General features: G+C 36.2%; 1 protein-coding gene across 1 annotated transcript in view; it reads left to right on the plus strand.

The window, feature by feature from the left end:
* The window catches only part of PCLO (piccolo presynaptic cytomatrix protein), a 397,216-nt gene that overhangs the window by 7,634 nt on the left and 377,113 nt on the right, over nucleotides 1-12,469 (plus strand). The window contains 1 exon segment of the mRNA XM_032873242.1: nucleotides 1-406. This exon segment is cut by the window's left edge and continues 10 nt beyond it. Within this exon segment, the coding sequence (XP_032729133.1) occupies nucleotides 1-406 (406 nt within the window).

Raw genomic sequence — 12,469 nt, forward strand, 5'->3', positions numbered from 1 at the left:
TGGCCCGGCCAAGCCCCCTCCTCAGCAGCCTGGCCCGGCCAAGCCCCTGCCTCAACCACCTGGCCCAGCCAAGCCCCCTCCTCAACAGCCTGGCCTTGCAAAGCCTTCACCTCAGCAGCCTGGTCCAGTAAAACCTCCCCAACAGCCTGGCCCAACAAAGGCTTCAGCTCAGCAGTCTCCAAAACCAGTAAGCCAAACAGGAGCTGGGAAACCTCTGCAGCCACCGGCTTCTCCATCTGAGGCACAGACTTCAGTACAAGGCCTCCCTAAAACCATCTGTCCTCTTTGCAATACCACTGAACTTCTGTTGCATGTTCCAGAAAAGGCCAATTTTAACACATGCACTGAGTGTCAAACCACTGTATGTAGCCTCTGTGGCTTTAATCCCAATCCTCATTTAACCGAGGTGAGTGCATTTATTCATTGTGTTCATGCTCTTAACCCGTATCACCATCTTGCACAAATAATGCTTAGTTTATCCGTGGTATCATAGGATGATATTGTTTTCCTCTCATCCTTTTCTGCCTCCCCTCCTTCCTTCCTTCCTCTTTTTCTTCCCTGCCAATTGTAAGTTTAAAAAAAGTTAAATATTTTCTCCAAGAATAAGCCCAAAATATTGCCACAACTTCTGATAAGTTTGGCATATAAAGTGAAAATGAATTAGGTCAGAGATGCTGAGCATTGACTCATTTCGCTCTGTCCTGTAAGATCCCCGCTACTGATTGTGGAGCTTACAGCGGTATTTATTGTTCAGTGTGCAGTGATAATTAGTTTAACTTTTATTTATTTATTTATTATTATTATTTTTTAAAGATTTTATTCATTTGCCAGAGAGAGAGAGAGAGAGCAAGCGAGTACACACAAGCCCGCAGAGAGGCAGGCAGAGAGGCAGGCAGAGGCAGCGAGAGAAGCAGGTTCCCTGCTGAGCAAGGAGCCCGATGCGGGACTCGATCCCAAGACCCTGGGATCATGACCTGAGCTGAAGGCAGCGGCTTAACCCACTGAGCCACCCAGGCGTCCCTAGTTTAACTTTTAAATTCATACTCCGGCCTACCCAACTTAAGATACTCTTAACTGGGGTCATATCTGTGCTGGGAAATGAAAGCAGATGTTGTTTTTGCATTACAAATACAATTTTAATATAAAATTGAATAAACTTTCCCAAACTGTATGTCCCCTTTCCCTGCCAGTGATTTTGTCATAGCTGTGAAGGCATGATTTGCTCATTAGTTGAGAGTCATTTAGAACAGTATAAGTCAGTTTGTAAAGTGAAGACGTCATGAGAACAGGTTCACCATTGATGGGTGTCTTCTCAGAAGACCACAGTTTATATCTTCAAGTCTTTTGGTAAGACTTCCTGACCTATCAAATTGTAAAGGGGCCAGTAGTGACACAAATGGGCTCAACGTTGTTTACTGTGAGGGTAGAAAAATAATTCTCAAGAAGTCAGTTAAGGTTAACCCAGCACTTAAAAGGTGCCGGATAATAAAAGATTTAATAGGTAGAGATTTGGGAACATTCAGGGAGAAGGGGCAAAAAGCCCACAGCAACAAAAAAAGCTCAGAAATTCTCTGGAGTTAAGAAATAACATAGTGAAGATGAGATAATAATATAAGTGAGAATAGAGAGGCTAGAAGAATACATTTTTAAAAGAAATCTGGTGGCTCCTACCCGATGAGAAGGCACAGAAATCACTTTGTCTGGAGGACAGCTGTTAGTGGGCTATGTGTGCATTTTGTCTGCGAACAGCCCAAGAAGGAACTGACAGCAGGCAATGAAGAATTATGTGATTAAAAGATCCCTAAGAGAGCAGACTTGTGTATCCTTGTTATAAATGAAATCTATTCTATGATAATAACAGCATTGATGATTATTAGTAGCTGTTATGTTACTTGGGATACTTACTGTGATGAGAGATTAAAATGATTTCAATTAAAAGTGTGTTAACTTCTGGTTGTTTTCCGAAGTATCATTTACTCTTCTTATCCAAAAGTCCTATTAAGCACCTTAGCTTTTCAGATAAGCCATCTTTAGTATAACATTGCAATTAATAAGAACATGCTGCATTCAAATTGTAGCGGAAATTGGATTCTAAGTAGTTTGTTTATATAGTTGTAGCTTTTAAAATTTTGGTGAAGATATGTTTCTGCTCATACTATATGATGATGTTAGGAATGGAGAGTAGTAATGACTTCAAACAATAGGTGATCATTTCATAAAATGTCATTTGGGGGGCAATTTATAAAGCAGAGGCATGTAGTCAGATTTTGAAGCCATATATATTATTAAAATACCTACTATATGGAAGACATTTTTTTTTTAAATTTTTTTTTTTTTTAAGATTTTGTTTATTTATTTGACAGAGAGAAATCACTGTAGACAGAGAGGCAGGCAGAGAGAGAGAGAGGGAAACAGGCTCCCTGCTGAGCAGAGAGCCCGATGTGGGACTCGATCCCAGGACCCTGAGATCATGACCTGAGCCGAAGGCAGCAGCTTAAGTCCCTGAGCCACCCAGGCGCCCCTGGAAGACATTTTAATACATGTTTGGAAGGATATAAAGATAACTAAAACATAATGCAGATCTTAACAAGATCAAAGTGTATATATGCAAAGGGCAATGTAATAAGTGGTCATATGATAAGAGTTATGAGAAAGATGGACAAATACTCTGGACTTCAGAATAAGAAGTGTCCTTTCCAATGGGTGAGATTAAGAAAAGTTTCATAGAGAAATTGGCATGTGAGCAATTTTGAGCTAAGGATGGATACTGTTTCAACAGATGAAGGGCAAGGAAGGGGGTGATGATTTGGCCCAAGACCAGAGCCAGAAAAACATATGGTGTATTTAAGGAATCAGAGGTAAATCTAGGTTGGCTGAAGTGATGTGGGGGGGTGAATAGGCAATGAGATTGGAGAAAAGTCGAAGTCAGATTTTGGCCTTCCATGTTTAGCAGGTTGCAGTGAATATCTGCTTTATGAAACTTTCCTTGATTAATGTAATCATACATCCAACCATTCATTCATTCTGCTAGTTTGTATCAGATGTTGTGAAGCATCCATGATTGCTGTGACAGAATTAAGAAGTCATTGAATGTGCTCTTTCTTCCAGGAAATAAAGTAGGAGAAAGAGAAGTTGTACTTGAGAAAGAAGAACATATATATATGTGAAGTAACTTTGTACAGGGCTTTACAGTTGGCATAGTTCTTTCCTACTTGTTTTACTAAAATTTAATTTCTAAATAATTCCATGGGCATATATTCTGTTGACTGTAACAACGAGAAAACTAGTGTTCTGGTGGTTACTATGGTTACTTTACTTGTTAGGATCATCCTGATAGTAAATAATCAAGCAGAAATCAAACCAGATCTTCTGATTCCAAATCTATTTACTCATGGTAGGAATAGAGATAAGTTCTATGAGATTATTTTTTTTTAATTTTTAAAAAAAATTTTATTTTCTTTTTCAGTGTTCCAAAATTCATTGTTTATGCACCACACCCAGTGCTCCATGCAATACGTGCCCTCCATAATACCCACCACCAGGCTCACCCAGACCCCCAAATCCCTCCCCTCCAAAACACTCAGTCTGTTTCTCAGAGTCCACAGTCTCTCATGATTTGTCTCCCCCTCTGATTTCCCCCAACTCACTTTTCCTCTCCAACTCCCAAATGTCCTCTGTGTTATTCCTTATGCTCCACAAGTAAGTGAAACCATATGATAATTGACTCTCTCTGCTTGACTTATTTCACTCAATATAATCTCTTCCAGTCCCGTCCATGCTGATAGAAAAGTTAGGTGTTCATCCTTTCTGATGTATACGGACCACATCTTCTTTATCCGTTCGTCTGTTGAAGGGCATCTTCGTTCTTTCCACAGTTTGGCAACTGTGGTCATTGCTGCTATAAACATTGGGGTACATTGGCCCTTATTTTCACTACATCTGCATCTTTGGGGTAATTGCCTAGTAGTGCAATTGCAGGGTCATAGGGTAGTTCTATTTTTAATTTCTTAAGGAATCTCCACACTGTTTTGCAAAGTGGCTGCACCAACTTGCATTCCCACCAAGAGTGTAAGAGGGTTCCCCTTTCTCCACATCCTCTCCAACATTTGTTGTTTACTGTCTTGTTAATTTTGGCCATTCTAACTGGTATAAGGTGGTATCTCAGTGTGGTTTTGATTTGAATCTCCCTGATGGCTAATGATGATGAACATTTTTTCATGTCTGTTAGCCATTTATATGTCATCTTTGGAGAAGTGTCTGTTCATGTCTTCTGCCCATTTTTTGAAGTGATGATCTGTTTTTTGTGTGTTGATTTTGAGGAGTTCTTTATAGATCTTGGCTATCAGCCCTTTGTAGTGTCATTTGCGAATAAGTTCTATGAGGTTAAAGGAAGAATACATCACTATCACTGGTGGGGGGTGCACAGGCATCATAACTATTTTCATGGAAATGGAAGTATTTGGGATGGAAATCTGAAGAGGGATTTGGACACTTACAAAAGGGCCTGGGAATGTGGGACTGGTATACCTCATTAGCTCATTAAAGGAAACCATTCCCATTATTGATGAGATAAACTTTCTGTAGCAAGGACATCATTTGAAATCTGAATGCAATAATGTATTCTCTGCTAAACATTTTGGGTTCTTAGGAGGATTCTCTGAACATTTGCATGAGAAGATATTTTTAAATATATTAAGTGCTTTTTAAGTTGCAGTATAACACAGCATGGATAATTTTTTAACTTATAAAGTTTATTCTCAACTTGTTTCTTTAAACAGATACACTATCCTAAGTCGTTGGGTTCTGAGGTAGCAATCAAGAGCCATTTCATTTATAGCATTAATAGTAACATTACTTTTATCTTTTTTCCATAAGTAAAAATATCATCTGGGCTCTGGTTCTGAACTCTAGGAAGGCACCTTCCCTAATCCTGTGCACCAGATGGCCAGCTCCTCACTCTTGAATTATCAGGGAGTCAGATTTGGGAAATTAGAGCTCTGCATAGAGACGGAGAGCTGCTTTTTCAAGGGACAAGACAGGTGAAATTTTGGGAATAATCACTACTTCTGAACTGCTCTATATACCCAGGTGGAAGTGAACTTCTCTGCATCTTCTGAAGAGGATGTAACCCTCTGGGTCAAAATGTCCTCAAATATTCAGATTGAGTAAACAATATTTCTATGCAGGACAGGGACAGAAGTGGGACATTCTTTAGTACTTTAACTTACATGGATTTATTATTTTCAAGTTTGATGTTTATATGCAAATAGTGTAATATTATTACTTTTTTAGTCTGTGGATTAAGTAGAATACTGCTCTTTTATATCAGTTCTGGAAAAGACTAGGAGAATTTGTCAGATATATTTTGTTACCAATGTATCAATTATGACCGTATTTGCTTAAAAATACCCTGGCTCTTAAATGGACACCAGTTAGGGGATGATTAGAGAGGTTTCATCATTCAGACACAAGCTTTAGGAAAGGGGATTTTTACTTCCTTAACTAAATTTGTCAGCTTTGTCTTACCCCTGCCTGCCACACACACACACACACACATACACACACACACATACACTCACGCAACTCAAATATCTGTGTGAAGAGGATGGTATTTAAACTGTCCACTCTGCTGGCTGTCAAGATGTGTGCTGTTCCAAATAAACCTTAAGAATCTACTGGCTCTGAGCCTAGACTTTTGATGCCAACAGGAGTTTATAGCTATCTCTTCTTGCCAGTCCATTAACAGAATAAATCGTAACAATGCTTTCTAAATAGCAACTAAAGCATTTTTTTGTTATTGTTTTTGTTGCTGATTTACTTTATCTCTTTTGATGTGTAGCCTGAGGCTAGATTTAGGGGCAGATTAAAAGACTTACTTGCGCCCTAATGTCTAATAATTCTCCTGGCTTTTATCAAATTTTATAATATAGGAAGTGACATCATTTTTCAGAATGTTGATAATGAACCAGTTGCTAGTGAGAAAGTGGATTTAAGGTGTCTTGTGGGTTTTTTTGTTTTTGTTTTTGTTTTTTTTGGTCATTTTATTTTTGGTTCTGATGGCCCATATGTTAATCAGTCTCTTGACTGATTGACTGATACCAGATATTTTATTTAACAAAAAGATGGCCATATTTCAGGAGCTAAAAAGAAACCCCCAAAACAAACACACCTGGATTTGCATATAAATTCTCTCCATTTATTAGAAAAACAAAACAAAAAGAAATTCTTCAGGTCAGCAAAATGACTTAACTGGACACCTCTTTTAGGTGGATGGGCCTGCTGTGTCTTCCATTTCCGGTGAGAGAAACCAGTGGAGAGAATCTGTTAAGAAGAACTGGTGAGAAAGAGGGTGGCACTGTGCCCAGTGTCAGGAGACTGGAAATTGTGGAGAAAGAAAATCAGTTATGACCTTCCTGATGGTTAGAGTAGCTGGAATAGTGTTTAAAAAAGGGAATTTTCTATTTTTAGTAGCTTGCTGATGTAGTGTAAGGGTCTTGCACCTCTAATTCTAAGCAAAGACTGCAACGTAATTCCTCTTAAAAAGGAAGACTGGGCAGAGTCAGTTCACCTCCTCGCTCTAAAAGTCCCACTTCTTGAAAGATTGAATGTATAGTGGTTCCAGAAAATGGGAAAGACCACCAGTAGTCTATAAGTTGACATGTTGAATTCTTAGAAGATAGGAAATGGCAAGAAGATGTTAGAAAAGAGCGAAGGAAACCACTGTACAAGTGGCTTCCTCAGGGGAGTCTCTGTGAGCTCTAAGCTGGGAGAGAACAAAAATAGAGAGCAGTCATGGGTTGTGGGTAGTGATCAAACAACAGATTAAAAAACTGTGGTAGGAAAAATACGACAGGTGGACTGTTTCCTAATCTCCAGTGGGAAGACAGTGAGTAGGGAGAGGCTGTATTTTTCCTTCCCTTTAGCCAAAGCATTCTGCCAATGTAGGGATGAGCTGCTTAATGGCCCCTCATGAGAAGACTAGGGTCTTTGGAAGAAGATTAGAAGTAATGCCCTTCTGACACAAGAGAGTGGTTTAAAGGAGAAAACAAACAGATAAAACATGACTCAACTGTGAGTCGACTGCACTGATCTCATAAAGTCTTGTAAAGCTGGCTTACCTGGACATTGACCATCTGCCATCCCATGTTCTCCCATGCAGAGGAGATGACTAATGGGGAAGCAGAATGTTCCACAAACACAGAAAAACCTCTGTTGATAACCTCGTTAAGTAATGGGGACATTCACCATAAATGACTGGTTTGAAGAGACTAACTTGACATTTTAGCAATAATACCACATGAAGGATCCAGGTGAACTAGTGAAAAATAAAACAGCAAAAACACCTGACCTCATAAGAAGGAGTTATTTCAGGAAATATAAAGAATTTATAAAAATTTTTCTTATTCTTGAGAAATATTTAAGAGGATATTTCATAAATAATTTCTACATTTAAGTTTCAATGGGTCCACTTGATGGTCTGGAAAAGACCCAGGATTTTTCCAGATTGTAGAGCTGAATTAAGACAATTAAAAATTATTCAGCTACTTCCTGAGCCTTTACTGTGTTTCAGGCACCATTCTAGACTCTGGGCATATTAATAGTGAACAAAGTAGATACACATTCTCCTATCATAGAAAGTATATTCTAATAAGAGTGACAAATACAACATATAGTATGATAGCTGGTAATAAATGTTATGAAGAGAAATGAAGTAGCAGAAGGTCAGAACATGGACCATATGTGGAGGAGGTTGAATGGTGGGGTTCCTTCCTATTGAAGAATTAGAGTCTGGGAATTGATGGATAACTTGGGAATCTGGAATTTTTAATGGTGACTAGAGGTCTAACTTGTGTATATAGTCTTAACTAAAGCTTGGGTATGGAGATAGTTAAGGAAGAGAGGGTGGGAATGTACCCAGAAATGCATAGAATTCTGACATTTTTCTCTTTGCTACTTCCTATGGTGACATAGAGGCTCGGGAATTTTATCTCCTGCGTGGGGGCTCTTTCTGGATGCCTGCCCATAGAGTTGTAGACATTTTGGGGAAATGGTTATCTATATATATTAAAAATCATGAAGTGTGTACCTAAGAGCTCTGATAGGAGCTTTAGAAAGAAAGAATCAGGATGATGGAGGTAAGCTCTTCAGATTGTTCCAGCCCAACCACAGGCCATGCAAGATGAATAAAATGACTGATAGGTGCATATGGAGGAAATATTAGATTTCCAAAGATGAGGAGAAACCTTGGAAGACTTCCATAGAGAAAAATGGTATTGTCTATGAAAAGATGAGAAATCAAACAGCTACCATGCTCATTATCAACACCGAAGACAAAAGTTAGGGGGAGTGATTTCTTTAAATTTCCAGATATGATGATAAGATGAATTCTGTACCTGGGCGAGATATCAGGAGAGACTTTGAGGGCAGCCTAAGAATGTTCTAACACATGTAAGAATGCGTACAAGTTATCACCTCTTTCTAGCTATATGTACATGTGTACATATGTGTACGTACATCACAATCACTGGACGAAGTTCTCCTATTAAAATGGGAAGTAAGAATGGGATGGAATAGCTGACTCTACCCAGAAATGAAGAAAACTAGAAAGACATTAATGTTTTCTAAAATGTGATTACATAACTGTGGTGGAATGTGAGATGATATTAGATGATGCAAAAATCAAGCTGAAAAAGTTATGTCTTTATTGCATGTTAATATATATAATTAATGCATTAAATATAATTTAATATAATATAAATATATAAATATGCATTAAAGATAATTTAATATAATGTAAATATAATATAATTTCTTGGCTATTGCTTAAGGCAGTCCTAAAGTAGTGGTAGTGTAAGGTTGTCTTGAAAAACTGTAGCTTTTATAGTAAGGTGAAAATATATAATATTTGAAATTTATAAATTGAAACTTACTTGATACTGGCAACCACTTTAAAAACTCAAAGCAAAACTTAACATTGGTTGATGGCGGAGAGTAAGGCTTGGTGGTAGAGAAGACTTTACTTTTATTGTACCTTTTGTACTATTTTTTTTAAACTTGTAAGTTCATGTTATAATTAACACTTGAATAATTTTAAAAATCCTCATTCATCAAATGATTGGTTGAACAGTTACATGATGTGACAGAATGGATAAAGCATTCAGATTCTTGATTTTTTACCTTTAGCCTTGGCATTCTACCTGTTCATGTAACGAGAACTTTTGCTTCTAAATAACATGATAATGATTTGAAATGCCTTTATGCCTATGATGGCAAATTTGGTTGGTTTTTGATACATCCTTTATTACAGTCATGTATGCTTTAACTGACACTGTTTTTATGTGAATCCAGTGAAGAGAAATACATTCCCTTGATTCTAAGTATGAGGTTCTTATATTCTAAAGATAAAGGAACTTTTTTCTCTTCTCTGAGAATCCATATGGTATCATATGGATTTAAAACAAGAATACCCTAAAAAAAAAAAAAAAGAAAAAAACCCAAGAATACCCTGACCATAACAAAATTATTTTATCTTCATTTAAAACAGTTTTCCAATAAATTTAAAGGAATGGAAATACCCAATTAATCATTTAAAAAAATCTATGTTACTTAAATATGTTTACAAACACTGTATTTAGCTCTCGTTTTTTGGCAGGATCTAGTTTGCAACATTTTTTTCTCATGATTTGGATGTTCCCTGTATAAAATATCTATTCCTCATGCTCTACCCATAAGTTTAGTCATTAGAACCAGTTTTGTTTGTTTGTTGTTGTTTTTTCTTTTTTTAACTTTCATGTTTTAAATGACTAGATATTTCTGGTGTCTTTCTGCATATCCAGCTTTTAGAATATCTGTTAAGGCTGTTGTTACATATTATTGCAATTGGTATGATGATCTATATAGCTTGGTAAGAACAGATGTTCTGCTGTGAAAGCAGATCCCTGCACCTAAACAAAATCATTTGCTGGATCAGTAAACTTAATCAGTAAACAGTGATGGGTTAACGTGCTCATTGTTCACATCCCTTGAGAAAACATCTCTAACACGTCTAGTCCATATCTTAATTAGCTCAGATAAAAGTAAGCTCTTAGAAATAGTTCAAAGATAATACATTGAAGGAAAAATGTAATTAATCTCTTAGTTTCTCATTATTTTCCTTAAAAATGTCAATATCAAGTGCATCAATAAGGCATCAGATCTGGGGTGTCATCCTAGCTCTACCCCTCACACATGTTTACTCTTGCTGATATTCCTACGAATTTACTTTGAAGTAGTTCTTGTTACCTTCCATAAGGAAGCAACAACTTTTCTACAGTGTTTCTTACTTTTTTCTTCAGGAAAAAGGAGATTGATCTTCCATCACAGAAAGAGATCTTAGTTTGAACACTATGCATTTCAGACTGTGTGCTAGGCTCTCTATATGCATTTTGTCATTTAATGCTCTTTTAATAAGGTGGTATCCATATTTTGAAGATGAGTAATAGAGTAAAGAAATCATAATTCACATTGTAAAGCAATTTGAAATCTTCAATGTTTCTTTATAAATTTATCATCAGAAAGCCCTTTGGAAAAGTGGAAACAATGTGAGATTTTAGATTGGGAAAATATGTATGCCAGCCCTAGTTCAGCTACTTACTTGTGATTTGGTCAGGTCATTCTTTTTTTCTGAATTTTTCTTATTTTTTATTTATTTATTTATTTATTTTTTTCTTATTTATGATGTAGAAGTCTTCCTACAGTCAAGATCACCTTTGGCAATATAAGTGGAAATGCTTTGAATCTGAAAGTAATAGATAATGTTATTATTAATCTTTATAGCAACTATGATAGGCAAATAAGGATAGTGCCATCATCATTAACTACAGTTGTCAATGAGAAAACTGAAGTTAGGGACTTGAGGTGACTTGCATGGTCACAAAATTACTTAGCAGTGAATCTAATGTAGGAAACTAGATTTGCTGACCCCAAATTTAACATCATTTTTTTTTTATAGGAGACCATGTTGCCTTTAAACAGACCATTTCTTAAATCTCTAGGTTAAAGAGAGAGAGAGTGTGTGTGTGTGTGTGTGTGTGTGTAAATTTCACATATTCTTAAAGTTAAAAAAAATTAACTTTCTTGACGGGAGTTTATTTTTGAAATTTAGCGTAAACAAAACTGAGGTCCAAGAACACTGGTTTTATACCTTCCTACTCACTGTTGCTTAAACCAGAGTTTTACGTGGCTGAATTCTTTTTTGTTCTTTAGGAAAACTGTGAGCTCCTACTCTGAGTTAGCCACTCTGTTATATTTTGAAAATACAGATGATGAAGTTGATAACTTTGTTCACTGTCAGGAATAGAAATCAGAGTCCAAAAGGAGAGGCAATAATTTAGTAAATGAAGATACAATCTTGTTTGTAAAATAGAATAAAGTTTATATAGGTGATACCTAGTCTCACCTGAATATAAAACAATAAACCACTTTTTCTTTTTTTTCTCTAATTAAAAATAAAGATTTTAAAAATCACTTGTAAAACATTTGTTAGAAATAGGACATTTCTCTAATTTGTTCAGTAAAGTCAGAATTTTCAGTAGAATTTGTGGAATAATTCTTAGGAACAGATTTCTGTTTATGTAAAACAAAAGAAGTCAGTGGCAGCCTTTATTATGTGAACATGTTGATTGGGAATTTTGTAAAAGTTGGGAAAACTTAATGTGTGGTTTTATGTGTTTTTAAACTTGATGGAGGAGGGATTAGAAGAGTGGTCAGAAGGAAATAAAGGGCAGTGAAAATGTGGATAGGATCTACCAAAAAATTGAAAATAATGTAAAGGTGATTAAAAGTAATTTTAAAATCAGGTTTTCCTTAAAGATATTCTTGAAAATGGGCATACATATAACTATAAAATCTGAATAAATTTTAAGTGGTTTCCATTCATAGAAAGCTAAAAGAGGCTAAAATCCTCATGCATTTTTGTTGTTTTTTTACACAAGATTTAATATACTTTAAGCATGCCATATATATTTTTAAAAAGCATTTTTTTTCCTTTCTGACTCAACATACAAGTGGTTATCTTCATTCCAGTTAGCATCTGATTGAATTAAAGATACATAGTTTTCAGCCTACATAATGAGTTCATAAAGTTTAGGTGACCCTTGGTTCTTTTCATTAATGGAATTTATTTCTTCAATTTTTAAATGAAATAAGAGGACTTCAATAAGCTCTTTGCAAACACAGCCTACTGAAACTCTTGGATTGCAGGCTACAAAATTGTGGAATAGTTCAAGGTGCATGTTAATCATTCAAGGCATCAGAGTTGGAATTTGCCATATGAGAAGCGGCTCAGAAGTGTTAACACATAGTGTATCTAAGTTCAGTTTACCAGTTTGGGATCCTCCTCTCTTTTTGTGGCTGTAATAGTGTACAAAGATATTTTCATGTTTGTGCCTATACATACAGTAACTATTTTTTAAATTCTGCTTTGATGAAA

This window comes from Lontra canadensis, unplaced genomic scaffold (genome assembly GCF_010015895.1).
Source record: "Lontra canadensis isolate GAN:19392208 unplaced genomic scaffold, GSC_riverotter_1.0 scaffold48, whole genome shotgun sequence".
NCBI lineage: Eukaryota > Metazoa > Chordata > Mammalia > Carnivora > Mustelidae > Lontra > Lontra canadensis.